Raw genomic sequence first — 25,119 nt, 5'->3', positions numbered from 1 at the left:
AATTGTCTTTTGTTATAACTCGAGAAATGGAGTTGTTAGTTGTTTTGCGATTTAGTGAAGTGTTGGCCGCATGACAACTATCTATATCAAAGGGGGGAGAGAGAGAGAGAGAGAGAGAGAGAGAGAGAGAGAGAGAGAGAGAGAGAGAGAGAGAGAGAGAGAGAGAGAGAGAGAGAAGATAAGATAAGATAGAGATAGAGAGAGAGAGAGAGAGAGAGAGAGAGAGAGAGAGAGAGAGAGAGAGAGAGAGAGAGAGAGAGAGAGAGAGAGAGAGGATATTTCTCATGGCCAGAAAGTGACCTGACCTGTGATGGGATTCAGCCGGTTCGCACCGGTTCGCAAGAACCTGTTCTTAGAATTTCTTTAATCCCTAGAATCGGTTGTTACTGTTAGCTTAAAGGGGTTTTCAATTTTTCCCCCATGAGCACCTTTTACTTATAACTTATTTTGGTGAATCCCTCATTGAGAGAACTTGTTCTTAAAAAAATTGAATCCCACCACTGGACCTGACTCTCCTGAGAGTCCAGTGGGGAGGATCTGTCCTCCTCCTCTCCCTGATGCTCCCTCGTCCCACCCGCAGCCCCCACCCTGGTGGCCCGGCATCAGTCAGTACATTGTTGCCAAATCATAAATACCACTGCCTTCTACAGAGTTGTTAAATTGCTTCCATCCCAATCTGACGTGCGCCATTGTCAGAAGCCAAGAGGATTTGGTGCTACAAAAATAGGAATTTAGGACGTTTTGGCATAAAATTTATCTGATACCGATACTCAAATTATCCTGCAGACCCCTTGGAACATTCCACGGACCCCTGGGGATCCGCGGACCACACTTTAAGAAACACTGCTTTAATCTTTCTTCATATGTCAATTCCTTCAGTTTTGGAACCATTTTTGTTGCCATCCTTTGTATTCTTTCTAGTTTTTTTGTGTTTCTTCTAATGGGGAGACCACACTGCCTCCGCATATTCCAATTTTGTTCTAATCATAGTGGTTATTAACTTTTTCATCATATCCTTATCCATGTAGTGGAATGCTAATCCTATATTTCTCACTATTTTATACGTTTCACTGAATATCCTATTAACCATTTCATTGCTAAGCGCTCGCAACGAGACTATCCCCTCAGGCGCACTCGGGCACCCCAGCGGGGGAAGGGGATATCTTTTAACCGTTACATCTCAAAAACTATTCATTACAGCAATAAAACAAAAACACCATTGGAAAGAGGAGGCCAAGATCTATAAGATTCAGTTATGTAAGCCTCTCCTGTGAACATACAGGCACGTTCAGGGGGTGTTTTTGCTGTGAGTGTGACTGGCGCTCGCAGTGAGCTTTTAGCACCACCATCAAGTGACGCTAGTGCTCGCTCTTTTAACCTCTGTATCTCAAAAACTATTCATCACAGCTAAAAAAACAAAAACACCATTGGAAAGAGGAGGCCAAGATCTATACAATTCAGTAATGTAAGCCTCTCCTGTGAAAGTACAGGCACGTTCAGGGGGTGTTGCCCGTGAAGACGTACATATATACATGCGCGATGGTCAGCCGTAAGGCACCTACTGTAGATCTCTTGATGATGGGGTGCTGGCAGGGCAGTATTGCCAACTGCAAAATTTACAACTATTTGGTCAAAATGTCGCTATATTGGACAACAACATCCACCAGTTGCTCGTCCGTAGATTTTCCGTGCTGGGCTGATGTGATTTTCCACCAAATTTAGTGGAGAACCCACTCATTTGGCAATGCCCTGGTGTGAGAAATAGTTTTGGAACACTCTCATACGCGGGAGATTTGAGTGAGGCTGGAGCTCGCAGCAAGCATTTAGCACCACCAGCAAATACGCCTAACGCTCACTGCGAGCGTTTAGCCATGAAAGGGTTAACATGACTCTCAGGCTGTTGATCATCTTGTATTGTCACTCCCAGATCTCTCTTCTTGAACTTTCTTTAAATATTTCTCCATCTCCCATTTCATATGTCGATTTTAGTCTCCCTTCACTCTTTCCCATTTCCATTACATGACATTTCTTCACATTGAATTCCATCTCCCATTTCATACTCCATTCCCAAATCTTGTTTAGGTCATCTTGCAGAATTTCACAGTCTTTACTGTTTCTTATATGTCTTAGCAGTTTTGCATCGTCTGCAAACAGACTCATATAACTGTCTACTCCCTTTGACATATCGTTTACATATACTAGGAAAAGTATTGGTGCCAATACCGATCTCTGAGGCACTCCACTCTCTACAGTTCTCCATTTTGATTTCATGTCCTTTACCACTGTTCTCATCTCTCTTCCCTTTAAGTAACTTTCCATCCAGTTCTTCATTTTCCCTTTCAATCCTCCTTTATTCTCCAACTTCCATAGTAGTCTTGTATGTGGAACTTTGTCGAACCGCCCTTCTTCAGGTCCAAGTAAACGCAATTAACCCATCCATCCCTCTCCTGTATTATGTCTGTTGCTCTTGAGTAAAAGCTCGGTAAGTTTGTTACACATGAGCGCCCTTTTCTTTTTCACTTTCTCACATATTTTCAATGATACAGGTCTGTAGTTCAGGGGTTCTTCCTTTTGTCCACTTTTGTATATAGGGACCACTTCAGCCCTCTGCCACTCCTTTGGTACTTTACCAGTTGTTATTGAGCATTTTATGATATATACCAGTCCAACCAGCTGATTTCTGCATTCTTTCAGTAAATAGCCTGAGACTCCATCCAGTCCAACTGCTTTCCTCTCTTCCAGCTCTTCCATCATTTTATATATCTCCTCTTTAGTTACTATGACTTCTTCCATATGAACATTTATCTTGTTATCTTGTGGTTCGTTGAATTGTGATTCTTTTGTAAAAACTTGCTGGAACCTTTTATTTAGTAGCTGTCATGTCTTTAGGATCTTCTGTTATCACATTCCCATCACTCAATCTTTCTATTGTTTCCGTTGGTTTTATTTTTCCGTTTATGAATCCATAAAACAGTTTAGGTTGTTCCTTGCACTTTTCGATAATATCCTTTTCATATCCCTTTTCTTTTTCTCTCCTTATTTTCACATATTCATTTCTCACTATCATAAAATCTTTATTCCTCTGGTTTTTATTCTTTTCAACCTCTTCCATTCTTTGTCTCTTTTTTTCTTTTGCCTTTGCACATGCGTTAAACCAATCTTTTTTTCCTTTTTCTTTGGGTTTATATTCTGGTACATATTTCATAACTCCTGATTTATATGCCTCCATAAAATAATAAAATATCATACTTTTCTTGCACTTCTCTTGTTCTCATTAACTCTTCCCACCCTGGCTCTTCATAGTATTTCCTGAGATTTTCCATGTCTGCTTTCCTATAGTTTAACCTGTTTCTTTTATATGATTCATCCCCTTCACTTCCTTCCTCATCTGTTTCCATCTCTATTATCATGTGATCACTCTTTCCCAGGGGGCACCCATACCTTAATTCATTCATCATGTGCATTCCTTTTGTTAACACCAGGTCCAGTCTCGCCGGTTCGTCGTCACTTCTGTGTCTTGTGTTTTCCTTCATCCATTGCATCATCAAGTTTTCCATCGTCAATCTTTAAAAAATTTCCCCCCATGCCGTTTCATTACCTCCACTTTCAAATATTTCCTAGTTTACCTCCTTACTGTTAAAATCTCCAGCTAACAAGACTCTTTTGTTTGCTCTGAGTAACCTACTCAAACTCTGGATGGTATCTTCAATCATGGTCTCATATTCTGCCCTGTCCCATGAGTTAGTTCTTGGTGGTACATGGGTTGTTATTGTCGTCATCATTTCTGTTTTTGTCCTGCAGATTTACACTCACTATTTCTGCCTTTCCTTCTCCATATACTACTGCCTTCACTAATACCTCCTTCCTCGTCATTATCATCACTCCTCCACCACCTTTACCCTCTCTATCCTTCCTCCATACATTTTAATTATTATCAAAACACTATTTGAATGCCTCATTCAGCTTTGTTTCCGTTAGGCATACAATCTTGGGGTCTTTTTCCATTATGTAGTCTTGTAATTCCAGTTTACTAGATATATCCCGTCTACATTCGTATACATCACACTTAACCCATTATTAGTTACACTCTTGTCTAGGTTCTGTTCTCTTTTGGCTTTTCCTTTATGTACCATTTCTTTACTCGATCTCCAAGAACTCTCCAAAAAAAATTCCTCTTTTTTTTCCTCTTATGATCTTGCATTATTCCTCTCTTTTTTGCCTCTGCTAGAAATTCATTCCATTTCTTCCTTTCCTCTTCATTTCTATTTTTCTTTATATATATTTCCTTATATTCTTCTATTTCCCTTAACTTAGTTGTTCTGTACAAAATTTCCTCTGTTGCCTTCTGCAGTCTTAATTTTAATTTATAACTGGCCTTGTTTTTCCTTCTATGCAAGGGCCCATCCTATAGATTTCTTCCACCTCCTCTTCAAGGTTTTGCAGTTCTTCATCATTTAAGTGTGAAAAGAATGCAAAATAATTTTGAATGGTGAAGAAATGGAGCAGGTCAATGAGTTTAAGTACCTTGGGTCAGTGATGTGTAAGCATGGTGGTATGGAGGGAGAGATAAGAGAAAGGGCATTGCAAGGAAGAAGGGTGGTAGGGTCTTTGGGACAAATCATGAATGGCAGAAGTGTGAGCATGGAAGTAAAGAGGGATTTGAGAAATACAATAATAGTACCAACCCTTACATATGCAAGGGAAACGTGGGCCTGGAATGAAAGTCAGAGGTCTAGAGTGCAGGCAGTGGAAATGAGTTATTTGAGGAGTGCTTGTGATGTGAGTAGAATGGATGGAATGAGTAATGAAAGTGTGTACGAGCGTTTTGGAATGTGTCACAGGGGTGAAAGGAAGAAGTGTGGAGTGGTGGAAGATGTGAAGCGACAGACTTTAAAGTGGTTTGGCCACGTGGAGCGAATGGAGGAGAGTAAGATGACCAGAAGGGTGTATGTGAGTGAGATAGAGGGAGGGAATGCTAGAGGACGACCTCCAGTGAAATGGAGGGGTAGGGTGCAGGAGTACGTTAGGGAGAGGGGGGAAAGATCTTTGAGAAACTTTGAGCAGGCAAGGAGGGAGTGTCTGGATAGAGAAAGTTGGAAGCTCTTCTGCCATGGCCATCCCCTGGTGGGTGCTCCTAGGAGCAGGCGTAAATGAGATGATGATGATGATGATGATCATTTAAGTTCTTTAGTAAGTCTTTTACTGATTCCAGTTCTTCCTTTTCCCTTCTTGGTTTGTATGTTATATTCTTTTCCTTCATACCAAATATTATTACACTCTTCTTATCTGCTACATCTACTAATTCTTCGTTTTTCTTTAAAGCCTTAACCACCTTTTTCTCTACGTCTTCCTTGTCTTCTTTCAGTTGTTGTTCAGTTACTTCTATGAGGACTGCTTTAGCTTTCTTATTTTCGACTTTCCAAGTCTTTATTTCCCCCAACACTTTCCCTCTAACCCTTTGTTCCTTGTTGTTCACTATTTCCTTCAAATTCTCATTTTCCTTTCTTGCCTCTCCTAGTCCTTCCTTCATTGATTTTTCATATTTTGCCAATTTCTCCTTTAGCTCTTCATTTTCTTGAATCAGCTTCTTCTCCCTGTCCTCCAATTTGTGCACTCGTGATCTGAGGTCTTTTTAAAGTTCTCTGTTCCGTACTTCCTCCTCGTCCCTGCTCTTCACTACTCTGATCCACTTTTTTTTTTTTTTTTTTTTTTTTTTTTTTTACAACAAAGGAGGCAGCTGTAGGGCACAAAAACAAACAATAATAAAAAAGCCCACTAATCGCTGCTCCTAAAAAAAGAATCAGAAGAGGTGGCCAAAAGCAAGGTCAGATTCGGAAGGAGAGGTGTCCTGATACCCTCCTCTTGAAAGAGTTCAAGTCGTAGGCAGGAGGAAATACAGATGAAGGAAGATTGTTCCAGAGTTTACCAGCATGAGGGATGAAAGAGTGAAGATGCTGGTTAACTCTTGCATAAGGGGTTTGGACAGTATAGGGATGAGCATGAGTAGAAAGTCGTGTGCAGCGGGGCCACGGGAGGGGGGGAGGCATGAACTTAACAAGTTCAAAAGAGCATTTAGCATGGAGATATCGATAGAAGATAGAAAGAGAGGCAACATCGCGGCGGAATTTAAGAGGTAGAAGACTATCAGTAGGAGGAGGAGAGCTGATGAGACGAAGAGCCTTAGCCTCCACTCTGTCCAGGAGAGCTGTGTGGGTGGAGCCTCCCCACACATGAGATGCATACTCCATACAAGGGCGGACAAGGTCCCTGTATATGGACAGCAACTGCGCGGGGGAGAAGAACTGGCAGAGACAATACAGAACGCCCAACCTCGAGGAAGCTGATTTAGCGAGAGAGGAGATATGAAGTTTCCAGTTGAGATATTGAGTTAAGGATAGACTGAGGATGTTTAGTGTTGAAGAAGGTGACAGCTGAGTGTTGTTGAAGAATAGGGGATAGGTGTTTGGAAGATTGTGTCGAGTTGATAGGTGGAGAAATTGAGTTTTTGAGGCATTGAAGGACACAAGGTTCCTTCTGCCCCAACCGGAAATGATAGCAAGGTCTGAGGTTAAGCTTTTAGTAGCCTCCAGTCTGGAGTCGTGTACTTCCTGTTGTGATGGTCTTCTATTGAAAGAAGCTGAATAATGCAGGGTGGAGTCTTCGGCGTATGAGTGGACAGGACAGTTTGTTATGGAAAGAAGATCATTGATGAATAACAGGAAGAGAGTGGGTGATAGGACAGAGCCCAGTGGAACGCCATTGTTGATAGGTTTAGGGGAAGAGCAGTGACCGTCTACCACCGCAGAGATAGAACGGTCAGAAAGGAAACTGGAGATAAAGGAACAGAGAGAGGGATAGAATCCGAAAGAGGACAGTCAAGAAAGCAAAGACTGGTGCCAGACTCTATCGAAGGCTTTCGATATGTCTAGCGCAACAGAGAAAGTTTCACCGAAACGGCTAAGAGAGGATGACCAAGAGTCAGTTAAGAGAGCAAGAAGATCGCCAGTAGAACGCCCCTTGCGGAATCCATACTGGCGATCAGATAGAAGATTAGAAGTGCTTTTACTTATTTAGTTTCCTTTCCATAAGCAAAATTCTCTTGTAAAAAGCCGACTTTTTACTCGCAAAACCAGAGAAGCTACCAGCACCATACCTTTCATCATCACTGTCATCATCAGCACTCTCCATATCCATCCGTTTTTCCTGCCTTCGTGATCCATTTCATCTTCTCTTCGGTGTATTCCAGCCCAAATCATCCTCCCTCCCACTCATCTTACAACCAGGTCAATAATAGGAGACGAGAACCACAGTGACCATCACCCAGGCCCTTTGTAAACACTACACTAGGCCCCATTGGAAACAGCACTGATCAGTGGGGAGCTTGCCGACCATGCGTCCTTCTTCCACAGTGTCTCGAGTGAGTGTGGGAGTGTGTGTGTGTGTATTTACCTAGTTGTATTTACCTAGTTGTGGTATACTACAGGAGAGGAGCTGTGCTCGTACTGTCCTGTCTCTATGTCTACTATTATTCAACTTGGCTTTAAATTCATGAATCATCTTTGCATGGACCACATCTTTTTCCTGGCCGTTCCAGGCTTCCACCACTCTTTCTGGTAATCTGTTCTTTACGTATCTTCTGCGGGCTTCCTTTTTCACCTTCCTTCCAGGGTCTCTTGATTCTCTTGTATCCCATATTATTAGATCTTCTTTGTCCAACTTTTCCATCCCACTCAGCATCCTGTATACTGTAATCAGATCATCTCTCTCTCCCTCCTCTGTTCCAGTGTCGGTAGGTTCAGCTGCTTCAATCTCACTTCATATGTTTAATCCCTTAGTCCTGGAACCAGCTTTGTTGCTGCCCTCTGAATCCTCTCTTCTTTCCTTACATTTGTCTTTGTACTCGGTGACCATACTATTGCTGCGTATTTCAACCTTGGACGTATCATGGTACAATAAATTTTTTCATCATTTCCTCATCCAGATATTGAAAAGCAACTTTTATGTTTCTCACCAGGTTGTATGTCTCACCTACAATTCCATTTGAGGGTAACGGTGCAAGACGGGAAGAATATCCAGCTGCCTCAAAAATCTGCTTTCGTTGCCAATGGTCGCCAGAAATTTTAAACTTTTACGTAGGGTGGATATTCTGCCCGTTTGACGAATGTAGTAAGGTCTGTTTTCCTATGAGCTACAGGGGTGGTCGTGGACCGTCTGTGCGTTTTAAAACTTTGACTGTTTTCTGTCACTTTTTAAATTTGTCGCGTTCTGCCCTTCTTTCACCGTTAGCCTCAATTATGTGTTTCTCTGGTGACAAATGATGAAATACACCTACTCCCATGTCCTTTTCCGTTAATGTTTTCTTAATGATTATATTTCCCAATGTATAATTGCTTAAAATTTTCTTTTTGCTCACTCCAAATTCCATCACATTTCACTTTCTGATGTTAAATTCCATTACCCATCTATGACTCCAGTCCCATATCTAATCCAGGTCCTGTTGCAGTGCTTGACAGTCCTCTTCACTTCCAATCTTCCTCAGGAACTTCACATCATCCGCAAACAAACTCATATAGCTGTCCACTCCATCCGCTGTGTTGTTGATGTAGATTGCAGACATGACCGGAGCCAGCACCGATCCCTGTGGGACTTCTCAGATCACTTTCCCCCATGAGGACCTCACACCCCTGATCACCATCCTCATTTCCCTATTTTTCAGAGTCCTTCATCCACCTCAAGAGTCCTCCTCCCAGTCCTCCAGTGCACTCCATTTTCCACAGCAGTCTCTATGTGTCACCTTATCAAATGCTTTCTGTAGATCTAAGTAAATTCCATCAGCCCAACCTTCCCTTACCTGCACTGTGTCAATCCCTCGTAAGTAGAAGCACAAAAAATTCATTGAACAAGATCTTTCTCCTCAAAAGCCATACTGTTTGTTCATTTATTTGTTCTGTTTCTCCAGGTAGTCCATCCATTTATCTTTGATCAGCCTTTCACAGATCCCACTACCACTCTTGTCAAAGACTGGGTCTTCACATATCCTCCTTTGTGAATTGGTATAATGTCTGCTCACTTCCAGTCTGCTGGCACTTTACCTTCTGCTAGTGAGCTGACTATGACGCATTGGATCTTATCACCTAATTGCTCACTGCACTCCCTCAAGACTCAGCCTGACACACCATCCAGTCCTAGTAGCTTCTCATGTCCAGACCCTCCATTAATCTTTCCACTTCTTGTACTGAAACTTGTATTCCTTCCAGGTACTCCACATTTTCTTCTCTTTCTCCTTGTCCATTAAGGACGTACACCATGAAAAACTAATATCACTTTTGCTCTACCATTCCACCAAGTTTGAGCATCGTAGCACGAAATTTACTTACTGTGTGGGCCATTTAAAACTTAAATGTCACGCCGCTCAGTGTTTCTTTACATCATGTGTGAGCCATGCAAGTGGACTTTAAATCCTCTTATATCTATTTTTTGCTATTATTGTGCTATTTATTTAAAAATATTGGGAAGTTTATGTTCTCGGTGGAAACTCAAACCTCTAGCCTCGTTACAAGGTGCTCTCCAAGGCCACCCAGCCATGTGTTAGTATTCACACACATCCGATCGTCACAGCATGATCAGTTTTGTGAGCTTTTCATGTTTTTTCTAGTGGACAATACATGCATTCAAGATGCCTAAGCTGTCTAAGAGGCGGTGGCTAAATGGTTAGCGTGACGTGACGTGACGTGACGTTCAGGAGCTCCAGGAGGGACGCAGGTTCGAATCCTGGCCTCCGCACAGCTGAGGTTTTTCAGTCACCGCCGAGTGGCCTAAGACTACCCACATGCTGGCCTGAAGACCACCCATCAACCCAGGCTCCAGATAACCTCTCCAAAGAGAGTCTCAGAGATGAGTTCCGGAGGCAGCATGAGCCAACACAAGATGGCGCCACTGTAAACACTCGCCTGCACCAGAACGGGCTGGGCCGACCATCAGGCCCCACCGGAAAGAAGCCTTGGGTTGACCATCAGGACCCACCAGGAAGAAGCCTACCGGCGCAATAGGCCGCGACATAAAAAAAAAAAGAAGAGGAGATGTCAGGGGACGCCAGAAGCGAACAAGCTGTCGCCTTCAAGAATCACACCATCAAAGAAAAAGAAAGAAAGAAAAGTCGCGGCAGATCCTCACTATGGTGCTGGAGAGCTCTAAATAATGGAAGAGCTTGGCTAGAGGTATTGTTGAGAGTGAGGAAGTGACCCATTGCTGGTAAAAATAAAACCTCACTTGATGAAATAATACTTACATAATTTCTGTAATGCCCCAGCGGTAAGGTTTTATAAAACCAGAAGAGGCCTAACTTGTTATTCTATATTCATCAAATAGCCACAAAAATATTCATATTTAACTTGGCACATCAAAATGCACACAAAAAAAACCCACTGAGTAATATTAACCCCTTAAGATGGTGTATCATGGGCTTATTAGCCGAGGTTTCAAGAGACTAATCAAACGCATTAGTGCAGTGGGCCTCTTATTCTTTTACAGAAAACGGCGCCTCATTTGAACTGCGTGAGAGAATACGTAAACAGGGAGGACTCGGAAAGACACAGTATGAGTAGTCACAGTCTATTCCTGACTTGAGCATTTGTATGATGTATGCCTTATGTTATTATCCTTTTCTAATAAAATAATAACAATTTCATAAGGCACTGCATGCTTTAAATCATCCAGAAACTTAAATAAAGGGTAGCCGTTGGCCTGTGAGCATTGTGTATATCTGGCAAAGAGAGAGGCGGCGTTCGCTGCTCCCAGGAATGCCAGCCTCCGAACTCCTGACATCTTTTTTCCCCTCATTTACAACTACAAAAACAGCATTGCCAATGTAAATGGCACTTAAAATTTAAGTTATTAAAAATAGTTACATGTTTCGGCAGTGAAAAAAAAAAGTGATTCCGCTGATTTTGATCGTTTTATTCATGGGTTCGTCGCATGGGTTGGTACTCTGTACAACCCCCAGCAGCTGGCCCTTGATATGAGTGACTTGTAATGCCGACATTCAGAACCCGAAATGTCCTCCCAAAACCGAACTCTGTAGGGACCTGAAACTTCTTGGATTCGACTTGTAATACGGCCCTGATCGTCAGCTGGACAGTGTGAACAAACTTCAACAAAGCAGTCGTTGTAGTTAATAAGTGTGGCTAGTGTCACCTTTGCTGGATCTTCTTACTTTCTACAGATGTTTCGTTCAGCTATTACTGCTGTTTCCAGTGAGGGCTCACCTGTAAGAGCAGTTGAAGGAATATTACGAAGGAGCTGTTTGTGGGATGCCATCTTGTGCTCAGCTGATCTACTGTTCTTTTATACTTACCAACACACCTGCAGGAGTTGTATGGCTAATAGATCAGCTGTAAGCAGAGCTGCCCTCCATCCAATTGCAACAAAGATGTAATGATGTTTCTTTTGATTACAATGTGTCTCCCTGCCTGGTAGGGCTTTTTTTTTTTTACAGCAGAGGAGTCCGTTCAAGGGCATAAAAAAAGGTAACAAATGTTAAAAAAAAGCCTGATACTCACTGCTCCTACAAAGAGTTAGAGGAGTGGCCGCAAGATAAGTCAATTTCGGGAGGAGAGGTGTCCTGATACCCTCCTCTTGAAAGAGTTCAAGTCGTAGGCAGGAGGAAATACAGAAGAAGGAAGATTGTTCCAGAGTTTACCAGCGTGAGGGATGAAAGAGTGAAGATGCTGGTTAACTCTTGCGTAAGGGATTTGGACAGTAAAAGCTTGAGTAGAAAGTCGTGTGTGGCGAGGCCGCGAGAGGGGGGGAGGCATGCAGTTAGCAAGTTTGGAAGAGCAGTCAGCATGAAAATATTGATGGAAGATAGAAAGAGAGGCAACATGGCGGCGAAATTTAAGAGGTAGAAGACTATTAGTAAGAGGAAGAGAGCTGATGAGATGAAGAGCCTTAGACTCCACTCTGTCCAAGAGAGCTGTGTGAGTGGAGCCCCCCCACACGTGAGATGCATACTCCATACGAGGGCAGCAAAGCCCCTGAAAATAGATAGCAACTGTGCGGGGGAGAAGAACTGGCGGAGACGGTACAGAACGCCCAGCCTCGAGGAAGCTGATTTAGTAAGAGATGAGATATGAAGTTTCCAGTTGAGATTTTGAGTTAAGGATAAACCGAGGATGTTGAATGTTGAAGAAGGTGATAGCTGAGTGTTGTCAAAGAATAAGGAATAGTTGTTTGGAAGATTGTGGCGAGTGGATAGGTCTTAGTCTTGGTTCTAGCATTTGGCTAACACCACCATTTTAGGAAAACTTGTTAGCTCCATTGTCCTTGTTGTTACTGGACTACTGGCAATGTTGCACAACATTGCATGGCTAAATGGTCAAACAGTGTCCAGTAATACATAAATACTTATGATCATGAGATGCAGTTATGAGTGTATAATACCTGTGCAAACATTCTTGTTTCAATGAAATTTCATGGGGAACTTTGGGATTGTACCCCAATTGCAGTCATACCTCGGTTTACGAGTTTAATTCATTCCAGAATCTTGCTCGCACACCAAAACACTCATAAACCAAAATGAATTTCCCCATTGAAATTAATGTAAATCCCATTATGCGTCCCATCTCTCAAAAAAAATATATATATAAAAATCATTCACATGTTATTTTATGCAGAATTAAAGTAATTTTACTAAGAAATAGCAATGATAAATAATATGAAACACAAATCAATGTGTTACGGTTGTTACGGAGTCTCCCACAACCACTAACTATGCTTGAGAAGTAGACTTCACACCGGGGATTAGCAGCCACAGTTTCCCTATTCTCGAGGCACCAGAACTACGTTCGACCACCAATGTGAAGCTAACCTGACGTATCGCCCGAGATGGAGGGTGGAAGGGAGTCACTCACGGCCAGGAGGGCATACAAACAGCCGAGGCTTACACCCCGTTCCTGTTGCGAGCATGGTATCTGCCGTTCCTGGTTTCTTCTTTGCTGCACCATCCCTTTCAACCATCTTTCTGGGGAACATTGTTAAAGCACAAAGAATGCACACTGTATTGCCGAAAACACACTGTAGTCCTGAAAATATGACACGAGCGCACAGATTATATTTCTGAGTTTACAACGCGGACTGAGACTAGGGGTTGCAAACTTGCCACCTTTTCCTTAAAATACGGAATGCCATGTGTTCCGTATTTGGCTGTCTGAATGGTTAAGCAGATAAAATTCAGTATTTTAAAACTGTAGTGAGCGCATTTTTTGGTGAACCACAAAACCAGTCCATAAAATATGTTTGTCATGGGTTGTCCTAATGTATGTGTAAAATGCTCGTCGTAATATCTCTCCCCCCTTCCTCAAGCTAGCAGCAGGCAGTGGCTGTCAGTCATGGCAGGCTAGAGAAATTTTATGGTTGCTATCCGTTCCTTAAAATATGGATTCGTTCTGTATAGGAGAATGGGATGTTATGTTCCTTATTTTTTTTAGATCAAGATGGCAGCCCTAACTGAGACTCTATTCCCATTGTTTTCTGCTTTGAGCACTCTCGTCTTGCAGTGAACAAATGGAACCCATGCTCACGTCTTTGACTTGTACAAAGAGACACACTGGTCTTCGTCGAAAGACTGACTTGGTCAACAAGGTGTAAGCCAATAGAGTTGGTCTATCGGCATCCTCCCCTCCCCTTCATGAGCTGTCACCTGGCAAGGGTTTGTGATCCCTCCTCGGAGTGACGTACGTACACGCTTGACCCTGACGGCCTCCATATATCCTATGTCCGGGGAGTGACAACATAAAAAAAAAAGGAACAAACAGGATGCTCGTGAACCAAGGTATTTTGGGGGGATTTTTTTCTCGTAAATCAAAACACTTGTAAACTGAGGCACTCGTAAACCAAGGTTTGACTGTATCTGGAATTTCCACTTATCTTCACCTCTAAATTCCTGTTGTTGCTTGTTACTATGGGTTTTCTCTAGTAAACCATGGAAAGGAAGTAGGAGTATTGTCAATGATTCAAAGGAGTAACAGAGGAAAGACGTGAGAATATGGTAAGTTGGGAAAGGATGTGCGGGTTCATATTCTGAAAGTGGCATTTGTGTGCATGTAAATAAATTCCAAATGTTTTTTATTTCTTTTTCAGGGACTGCCATATACCAAGTAAAACAGAAGGAAAATTAAGATGGTGTTTGCTGTCTCAGGGAGAACAACTAGTCGTTATGTTCTGAACACATGTTCTATTTGTGTAAGTCATTGTGATAAACCCAGTATGATGTTTTCAAATGTTGTTTCACTATTGTTATCATTGGCCCTCAGCCATAAATAGTGTTAGGGGAAAGACTTAATGGTTGCTTAAAGTTGTTTTATGTTTTTTGTATTTTTGGCTCTGAAAGTTTAAAATTCTACTTAAAAAAAAAAAACTTAATATTATTACATAAACTCTTCCTTCTTCCCCAAAATAATCTTTAATTGAAAATTGGTAGCTGCTTTAGTATGAGGGCCGTTTGTACTTTAGCGTGCAGTTTACCACCATATACAATTCAGCATGCACTTTACCTTGCTACAGGAGCTTATCCTGCAGGATAATGAAAAACAAGCAGAATAGTGCTGATTAAAGGTTTTATTATTATATGACATCAATGAAAATGATCAAAAGGAACTACTTCAGTTTGCAATTAAATTTGTTGTTGATATTCGTATACAGTACCCTCCCGAGCTTCGCGCTATCCAAGTTTCATGATCCTCGAGTTTCGCGCTCAATCCTAAATTCTTACCATCCCAACTTTCACACATTATCGCCCCGAATTTTGCACTGCTTTGACATGGGCGGGTCACGTCTACCTACCGTTGGCGTCACGCGCAATTCCTTTAGGTGGTGTCACACTGGCCGTTTTCCTCCAACCGTTGGGGCTACTGGTAACTGCGGTTACCAGTGCGCCCAACCAGGAGCGAGTTGTCGGTGGTCCGTAAGAATGGAAAATGGTTGGGGGTACGAGCAACCGCGCGGCTGTATGTAAACAAACAAACGACGGCAGTGGCTGAGGAGTGAGGAGCAGTGAAAAATGGCCAACCAAGAAACTCGTAAAGTAGACTGGCAGAGCTGCTTTGTTTACTATTTAATCGATACAGGGTGACTGCTTTGTTTGTGTTGTGAATACAAACAACTGACCTTGGCCATGTGTGACGCACACCCAGCAAAGTTGGAGTTGCCGGTCGCCCCTCACCATTGAGGTTGGAGGAAAAAGGCCCAATGTGACACCAGCAGCTTCAAGGCTATAAAATTATAGTTTTTCGGGAATTTCCCACCGAAATTATCTCCTGAAAAATTTCTGCATCAAATTTATCTTCAGGTTTGGTCACACAAAGGACTGTTGCATTCTGGGATATGTCAGCTGAAAAGCAAAACAAACAATGAATACAGACGTAGCAGAGTTTGCTTTGTGGTGTTTGCTGAAGAAATAGAAAAGAAATGAAGAGAAAGCATTTGTTGGTTCGTGAGTGGTTAGCTCGGAGACAAACGGAGTGTGTCACAGCTACGAGAACTTAGCAGTGAAGGCCCAGACACGATGAGGCAGTGGCTATGCTTGGACAAGACTCAAGTCCACGACCTGCTCAACCTGGTTACTCCCAGGGGCGTTTCTAGGGCCCAAAAACATTTGGGGGTAAGACAAAAACATCAGGGGCTAAAGTTTACAGTGAGCGAAAAAAAAAAAAAGATGTGGGGAGGGTGACCTGTTTGTGTTCACCACCATGCACCTAAGATAAACACATACAGCTAGACTCCCAGACTGTACAGGAAACTCCAAACTGCTCAAACTACTGGTATATGGCTTCAAAATGTAATCTTTAGTATGAACTACATCAATAACATCAGGTCCGTTCAAACAGTGGAGAATATTTATTTATTATTTTTTGGAGGGATAGGGGCCCGGGGCCCGGGGGTGAAAAAAAGATTCGGGGATAGAGTCAAAACATTCGGGGCTCAAGCCCTGGAAGCCCAAGGCTAACGACGCCACTGGTTACTCCAAGCTTATCTAGCTTCGTGGAACTCATTGTAGTCTGGAATAAACACGCAGATAGCTACTGAACCGATCAGCTGATGCTCTTCTTCTTCTTGTGACCACAACTTACCGACCTCACGAGAAAATAACCAACATGCTGGTGACTGAGTTTCTGACTAGAATTTCGATGAGTTTCCCTTGAAATGCAACCGACTTTGAATTTCTGTACAAAATTTCCAAGAAACTAGCAGTTGGGTGACCGTGTTCACATGTGCTGGGGCGAGATTCACAGAGATGCGCACTAATGGCCCGAGGTAAAAGCTACGAATCAATGATTTAACTATCAACGTTGACTTGAGATTCACAAAGCTTTCGTTTCGTCATAGTTAGAGGCTGCTGATTGGATGAGCGTCGTCGATGACGTCATCAGACTCGGCCAATCACAAGCGTGTTTTCAGAACTGCTAGCCAATCGTAAAGCAGCCAGCCGCCTTCAGCTACAGCTTCAAAACGACAAGCTCTCTCTTCAGATTTTCTTCCTTTTTACACAGTACGTATTTTGAGATAACAATTTGAGTAAAGTAGGAAAAAAAAGTCAGCTTCTCCACGGGCCGGAACAACTAAACATTTTTCTGTGTTTTCAATACCCCGAGTTTTGCAATCCAAGAGTTTAACGCTATACCTGCGGAAAGAAGCAAGCGCAAAACTCGGGAGGGTACTGTAATGGAAAAATGGTTTTCCCTGCCGAACAGACTATGAAGTTTGGCACCCCTTTCGAGGACAGCAACGTAGGCTACAGGCCGGAATTCCCCATCTCTGTCACGCTTTTGTTTTTCTTGCATGACACTACCACTTCAATGACAAGGGTCTGCTGCTTGTGGTGTGTCCAGAAGATGGTATTCTCGTAGATATGAAATTGCCGTTTCCTCCGTGAAAATGACACGTCTTTAGAAGTCTTAACAGCATTGCAGTAACTGTTAGCAGAATGAATTGAACTGATGCTATTGGCTTCAATGCAAGGAGGATAATGCTGTGTGTGTTTTTTTTATTTATTTATTTACGTGCCAGCCTATAGTGCCGGTAGGCTTTCTTGAGGGGCCTGGTTGGTAGTCAGCCCCAGTCCGTCAAGGCACAGGCAAATGTTTTATAGTGGCGTCATCTTTTCTTGATTCATGCTGCCCCCGGGAGCTCATTCTTGATTCACTTCGACTGTTTCTTCTATAATCTGGGTTGATGGATGTTCTTCAGGACAGCGTGTCTTAAGCCACTCGGCGGTGACTGAAAAATCCAGGTGGTAGCGGTGGATTCGAACCCGCGTCGTCTAGCATGTGGTGAATGCAGGGCCCTCACGCTAACCACTCAGCCACCGCCTACTCATATTACCTACCCGTTGGTTATTCTTTTACATGGACCAGTCAGGAACACTCAGGTAACATGAAATAATGATCTAACTGTGGTCAGATCATTACTCTGGTCAGACTAAGGTCTCCAGAGACAGGTCAGGTCATTGAGCTGTCAGGTGAGGAGCACTCAGATAGGCGGTGGCTGAGTGATTAGTGTGCGGGCCCCGCATTCACGGTGTTTTGGACGACTTGGGTTTGAATCCCCCCACTACCACCTGGGATTTTTCAGTCACAGCTGAGTGGCCTGAAGACCTCCCATCAACCCAGACTCTAGAAGAAACCGTTCTGGTAAATAAAGAATGAGTTCCAGGGGGCAGCAAATGCCAAGAATAAATGGCGCCACTATAAAAAATTGCCTGCGCCATGATGGGCTTGGGCCGACCACCAAGACCCTGAAGAAAGCCTACCTGCGCTATAGGCTAACACGTAAAAAAAAAAAATAATAATAATAATAATAATAATAATAATAATCAGATGAAGTCTTGGGAGACAAGTCAGACCGGTAGACCGCACGTTGATTGTTCTTTTACATAGACTGGTCAGGAGCACTCAGGTAACATGAAGTAACGATATGACTGTGGTCAGGTCATTACTCTGGTCATGCTATTGGTGCATACTGGGGTAGACTACATATACTGAGGTAGGCTGCGTCCTTAAGTAGCACCGAAAATTGTTACTGATGTTAGATTTTATATACAACTAAAAAAGTAAAGATATAGGTATTAGTTTTAACCCACTGTCCTGAGTTTTGAGAAATTAACTAATAATCATTTCACTATTCAGATACCTGTAATTACAATACTCTTAGGTATCTGGAAATATGCTGTGTCACTTAGGATTGGTAAGATACTGACTGTACTTTGATAGTTTTTTTAACATTGTTATTGATCTCTGCTGCCCTCTCCAAGTGTTGCATCATAAAGGAAAGGTGTCATGCCTGCCTACTATTCACCATAGCTAGATGATTTGTCATCTTATTTTTCTTGTTACCTCATTTTAGTTTTAGAGATATGTCATGCTTTTGCATGTTTCTTGTCTTCACTTGTTTGACTGGAAGTGTTTCCATTATTTCTTTGTAAACGTTCTGTAGAGATTACTCCTTAAAGCAGCTAAAGTTAAGTTAGTGCTGCCCTCTATGCTCAGGCCATTGGAATCAGCAAGCAAGCAATACTCTCATAATATACAAACCTACTATTAATTTATCACTTTACTTATTTTTTTTAACAAGTGAGGGGCATCCCCATGCCCATTGTTCTTAACTGCAAACATTGTAAAAAGCAAAGTTTCACACCGAATCCAATTGTGCAACAAAAATATGTATCTTTCCCAAGATACTTCACATAATGGGGGACCAGCTGTTGCACAACTTGGGAAGTGTCCACATTCCTTAATTTTTTACACAAAACTCTGCTTTATGGTGCAGCTCTAAACACTTCTCCATGTTGGGTGCATGCATTAATACAATGCAGATCCAATTAGTTTATATCTTCATGCTTGTACTTTAGATACTGAAATGTTTTTAATAGAATCTTACATGATACATCTGTTTTTCTTGAAATGTCCATGAGTACATAAATTAATCTTGCTGAATAAGTAAATATGATTTTAGTGTGGTTATGGCCAAAATAATTTAAAGAGAATTGCCCTACTTTCTCACTACGCCTCCACACGAACTCTGTGTGTCATGAAACACACGAGAAATTAATCCAGACCAGGAAAGAGTTTCACCGGCGCCGGGGATTGAACCCACGACCAGCGAGATGGGAAAGCCGCTCCTTAAGAAGTATGTGCCAGAAGTGAAAGAGAGTGTGTTTCTATTCAAGGGTGACAGATGTTGTGCAGGAAAGAGATGGATGGGCTGATGCTGTCTACCTGGACTTGAAAAAGGCCTTTGACAAGGTGCTGTATACGAGGTTGATGTGGAAGCTGGAGACGGTGAGTAAATTAGGAGGAGGACTTCTAAAGTGGATGGAGGATTTTTTGAAGAACAGGATGATGAGAACAACTATTAGAGACAGAAAATCAAGTTGGAAAAATGTCATGAGTGGAGTTCTGCAAGGTTCTGTGTTGGCCCCAATTATGTTTGCAGTATAATGTTAATGATATGACAGAAGGAGTGGATAGGTCTATGAGTCTGCTTGCAGATGATGCTAAGATATGAGAAGAGTGGAAAAAGAGGAAGACTGCCTGGTGCTCCAGAGAGACACAGTGTGGGAATGAAGCAGGAAGTGGGAAATGGATTTTAATACCAAAAAGTGCAGTGTTATTGGATTTGGAAAGAGTGCAATGAGAGTAGAGGGACATTACCTATGAGTTGGGAAAGGATAAGTTAGATAAGAAGACAGAAGAAAAAGACCTTGGAGTGATGATCACAGAGAACGTGTCTCCAGAAAGACATGAATAAAACATCAGCTGAGACATACAACCTGCGGAGGAACATCAGAGCAGCGTTCACATACCTTGATGAGGACATGGTAAGGAAATTAATTGTGACCTTGATATGCCCTAGACTAGAATATGCATCAGTGGCTTGGTTGCCATCACTTAAGAAAAACATTAGAAAACTGGAGAGGATACAGAGAGCGGCAACAAAAATGGCACCTAGTCTGAGCGACCTGCCTTATGAAGAAAGATTGCTGAGGCTGAACCTCCCTACATTGGAAATTAGAAGAGAAAGAGGAGATTTTTTTTTTTTTTTTACATTGATTTTTTTTTTACATGGGCTCTATTGCGCCGGTAGGCCACAGCCCGGTAGGCATCTTCCCGGTGGGGCCTGATGGTCGGCCCAAGGCTTCTTCCAGGTGGGGCCTGATGGTCGGCCCAGCCCGTTCTGGCGCAGGCGAGTGTTTATAGTGGCGCCATCTTGCATTGGCTCATGCTGCGCCCCGGAACTCGTTCTTGATTCGCTTGGACGGCTTCCTCTAGAGTCCGGGTTGATGGGTGGTCTTCAGGACAGCATGTGGGTAGTTTTAAGCCACTCGGCGGTGACTGAAAAATCCGAGTGGTAGCGTGGGGATTCGAACCCGCGTCATCCATCACGCGGTGAATGTGGGCCCAGTACGCTACCACCTACGCCACCGCCTACCCTAGTGGTGTATAGGGTGATGAATGGTCTAGAGAAATTGGATAGAGACAGGGTTGTTTTGATTTAAATCGATTTAAATCAGAGTAAAAAATTCATGATTTAAATCAATATTTAATAAACTGTATTTAAAATTATTTAAGTGTTATATCAAGAATAAAATATGTAATGATTTAAATTATATATATATATATATATATATATATATATATATATATATATATATATATATATATATATATATATATAATATTTTCAGTACCCTCTCGAGTTTCGCGCTATCCGAGTTTCGCGATCCTCGAGTTTAGCGCTTAGTACTAAATTCTTACCATCACGACTTTCGCGCATTACCGCCACGAGTTTCGCGTTGCTTTGACATGTTCGGGTCACGCCTACCTACCGTCGGCGTCATGTGTGCTGCCTAAAAGGCGGTGTCCAACTATTTGGGCTATGGACAACCGCGGTTGCCCGTATGCCCAACCGGGAGCGAGTTGTTGGTTGTCCTTATGAATGGAAAACGGTTGTGAGTACGAGCGTGGGTACATGGGTACCTCACGGCTGCATGTAAACAAACAGACGACGGCAGTGGCTGAGGAGTGAGGAGCAGTGGAAGATGGCCCACCAAGAGACTCGTAAAATGGACTGGCAGAGCTGCTTTGCTTACTACTTGATTAACAAGATAAGAGAACACCCCGTGCTGGGGAACCACAGTCCAAAAATCTTTTTCTCAAGTCTATGAAAATTGTAGATCTCCCGGTGTTGTTTTCCTTTTCTTCTTCTTTTGACCTGTAATGCATGGCAGCGACCGTGAAAAGTAATAGTGAAAAATTGCAAAAGGGCATAGAAAAGCAAAATCAGGGAAAGAAAAGGACAGAAAACACCTAAGTTCAGGGTAGAGTGTATAAGTGCGCACTGTTAAGTAACTAAGGGCCGCTTTCACAGTCACTTTGTTTGTTTTGATCGTTACCAATGGCGGCGATCGACGCTTAGTATTTCACGTGAAACTGGCCGATGGGGTAGTGGCGGCTGCAGACGAAGCGAGAGATGTTGAGAGTGTATGGTAAGTGCGGGGCTAGGCTAACCCCGCAGCCACCACTACCCGATCGGCCAGTTTCACGTGGAAAGGCGGCGACCGCCGCCATTGGTAACGATCAAAACAAACAAAATGACTGTGAAAGCGGCCGTAAGTGCATGTTGTGAAGCATAAAAGTGTGGAGAAGGAGGACCTAAGAAGCGATGCAAAGCGTTACAGATCAAAAGAAGAAGAAGAAGGTCCACTATACACTGGCCGGTGTTGCGAGAAATATCTCCCCGATGAAATTAGTCATTCTGCTGTCCACCATGCATGCACGCTGTGGGAATACACAGCATTAAAAGTGTTAATTTGCCTGATTTTGTTCTAGTCTCTCCGCTTGTGATCTTTGTGAGCGCTGAGGGAAATATGGAAACAGTAAACAAGTCGAACCTCTCTGCGAGCTATTTTGCGGTGGCGACAGCGGTTTACGTTCAATAGGCATTGAAAAGTCAATCATGATATTAGTGATTTCATAATTTTTAACAGAAAGAGTTAGCAGATTATTTCATAACACACAGAAAACTACCAGAAAAATATAGGTTTGTCCAACTGTCCCACGGGTGACCGCGAGCGACCGCCCTTACTTTAGCAGACGACGCCAAGTGGATCACAAGCGTGTATTCAGAACTGCCAGTCAATTGTTAGGCAGCCGCCGTCAACTGGGGCTTAAAAACGAACTGTTCTTACTTCCTATTTTCTGCCTATTAACAAGGCACGTATTTTGAGATAACAAGGGAGTAAAGTCGAAAAAATTGTGATAACAAGGGAGTAAAGTCGGAAAAAGTCATTATTTTCCACGGGTCGGAACCAATAAGCGCTTTTACATGGATTTCAATACCTCGAGTTTCGCGATCCTCGAGTTTAGCGCCATACCTTCGGAATGAAGCAAGCGCGAAACTCGAGAGGGTACTGTAGAATCTCGTGTTACAAAGGCGGCTCAATATAGCCTATATCCTCCTCATCTGGCACGTAATCCTTGTCCGAACCAGAGTCTGAGAGTGCTCCCACGTCTTCTTCAGATGAGAAAACCTCAAACTCACTGTCTATCGCCATATGCCAAAAGGAATTGGCGGCCGCGACATTGTTTAGACTTGGTCTTGGTCTCGATGTTACAGGTAGCTTGTGATTCCTCCCCAGTTTCAGTAATGTTGCCAATGCTACAAACGCACTCGTGCAGTGTTGACATTGTCTACAGTAGTCTCTGTAGCAAAAATAAACCCGTTACATTGACTGTAACAGTGTTTACCAAGCCCGACGTGTATAAGCGTCATTAGTATTTCCTGCAAGCATAGGCGCTGACGCGTATACGCGTCGCTAGTACTGTACGGGTTAAGGGAGTTTCCTCGATTCAGGAACAACTTTATTATTGCCAGTAGAAACTTTTCCTGTTCCAGTAGTGATGAGCACAGAAAGAAAGTGGTGTGCCTTAAGTTTTATTGATTTCTGATTATTATTTTTTTACATAGATTTTTTTGTTCTATCTTATAAATATTTGCAGAACAATGTACTTAGCATTTTATAAAAGTATGGTGTATATGAAAACTTTTAATCTTATTTTTTTTCTGTAATTGGTATAGTTTTGAATGTATAAATAAGTAAAAATATCACATTTTTTAAGAAACTTTATTTTCAATAGCATCTATTCTAAACATGATCAACAAAAATTTGCATTTTATAAGATTAAAATCTTCCTTTATGTCTCACTAAATGAAAAATGTAAAGAAAGCAAGAAATAATAAAAGTGGTGATGAGAAATTTCCAATCAAACAGCAGTACTTCACTGAAATTCTCATTTTGAGAAAATGGGAATTTTGCATAGTAATAACAATCCTACAGTCTTTTTGCATATATAATGATTTCTTCAGAATTTTAGTGTGCAAATAAAAAAATAAAGAAAAGTGGAAAATGTTCATGCCTCTAGAAGTCACTCTGCGTTTCCTCAAAATTTCCCTCCCCCATATCCCTCAACCTTTTCATCCTGGCATGTCTTGAGTCCTTTGCTTCTTGGAAGGGATATTTCCATTGACTTTTGTAGTCTTTTCTTTTCCAGTTTCACCTCCATCCCACATTCTGAAATCCCTCAGAATGGCTTGGGATTTGAGGGAAAGACAACGACTTGGTAAACCTTCCATACCACTTGGCAACGTGGCTCATGCGACGGTGCCACCTGCGTGACCTTGGCAACAGGCGCCAGGCTGCACCATTCAGCGTTCCGCCACAATAGACAACTCAAGTAGATCTCACTCGCGCCCTGCACAGGCATGCAAGAGAGAGAGAGAGAGAGAGAGAGAGAGAGAGAGAGAGAGAGAGAGAGAGAGCGGCCCTCTCTGAGGAGAGTAATGGAGTGATGTGGCACCAGCGCGGTCTCGTGAGGAATCCCTGAGTCGCGCCCAAGGACTCAAGTTAAAATCGATAGACTATAGTGAAAACCAGAACAATAGATACTTAATAACACGAACTAGTATACAGTATGTATGACATACAGAAAACAAGAGGGCATTTCACATAAACCTGAAGAAAACAAATGCATAACCCACCTGCTCTCTGCTCTACAAGCGACTGCAGGTGCGCGGAACCCGTCAGCTCCGTGTGGCAACACGAAGCTGCTCAGCCACACAAAATATTTTACTGCACTACGTAATAGAAAATAGATACCAATAGAGGTTTTGCAGTGACGTCACGAAATAGCGTCGTCTGCACCTTAATTGTGCGTCGTCTGCAAACCCGCTGGTGGTCACCTCCCCAGCAGAGTGAGCAGACGCACCACGTGTGCCCCATCCCTAAGTCACTACCCGCGGGTAAATGGCCGGACCTTCAGCATCATTTGTGTTAAGTGATTACGCGAGATCGCTTGAGAATGCTGCGAAGCTAAATACATCGAAAAAATCAGTGCTTTTGGAGGAGGAGACTGGTAGACTGGCTGTCTAGCTGGCTGGCTGGCTGTCTGGTTGACTGGTGGGTTGACTGGTTGCCTGGTGGGTTGATTGGCTGGCTGATTGGTAAAGTGACTGTCTGTCTAACTGACCGACTGGATGGCTGGCTGGTTGACTGGGTGGTTGACTGACTGGCTGATTGGTTGGCTGGCTGGGTGGTTGACTGGCTGATTGGTTGGTTGGCTGACTGTCTGGCTGTCCCTCTACCTGGCCGATCTGTTGCTGACCAGTGATGCCCAGGTAGGCCCAGGTGGGCAGCACAGGCAGGCAAACAGGTGAGGGCAAGTGACGACAGGTGAGGGCAGGTGACGGCAAGTCATATTACACTACGCACTCTTGGTCACTTCCCTGCGTACACTTATATACTCCACCCAGAACTGAGCTCTGTCTCTCTGTGCACTTTGCCTCCACTTAATTTCCTTTCCTATTTTCTTCCCCTGCTTGAGCGCCGCCATGCGTGTTTACCTCCGCCAGCTCATGTAAATCCCGTTCCAGAGTAATCCCCCGCCACACAGTAAGCTAGGGGACCCGGGGCAATACCTAAATGAGTGTTACCTCATGTAATAATCTGATCAGTCTTGCCTGTAATATTTACCTCTGACAAAATGAGCACTGCAGAGTCGAGATGCAGCA

At 42.9% G+C, this 25,119-nt stretch overlaps 1 protein-coding gene across 5 annotated transcripts in view; it reads left to right on the top strand.

Moving 5' to 3' along the window:
• LOC126984299 (androgen-induced gene 1 protein-like) overlaps positions 1-18,934 on the top strand; it is a 149,404-nt gene extending 130,470 nt beyond the window's left edge. For 4 of the 5 annotated variants that reach the window (XM_050837924.1, XM_050837923.1, XM_050837922.1 and 1 more), the window contains exon 6: positions 8,717-11,472. In XM_050837924.1, the coding sequence (XP_050693881.1) occupies positions 8,717-8,982 (266 nt within the window). In that variant the 3' untranslated portion in view covers positions 8,983-11,472. Of the gene's footprint in view, positions 1-8,716; positions 11,473-14,136 lie in introns of those variants that run through there. The other variant, XM_050837925.1, reaches the window with a different exon arrangement.
• The last annotated feature ends 6,185 nt before the right edge of the window (positions 18,935-25,119 follow it).

This window comes from Eriocheir sinensis, chromosome 56 (assembly GCF_024679095.1).
Source record: "Eriocheir sinensis breed Jianghai 21 chromosome 56, ASM2467909v1, whole genome shotgun sequence".
Taxonomy (NCBI): Eukaryota; Metazoa; Arthropoda; class Malacostraca; order Decapoda; family Varunidae; genus Eriocheir; species Eriocheir sinensis.
Note: the sequence above shows the minus strand (reverse complement) of the source record. Positions and strands in the feature narration are given on the sequence as shown.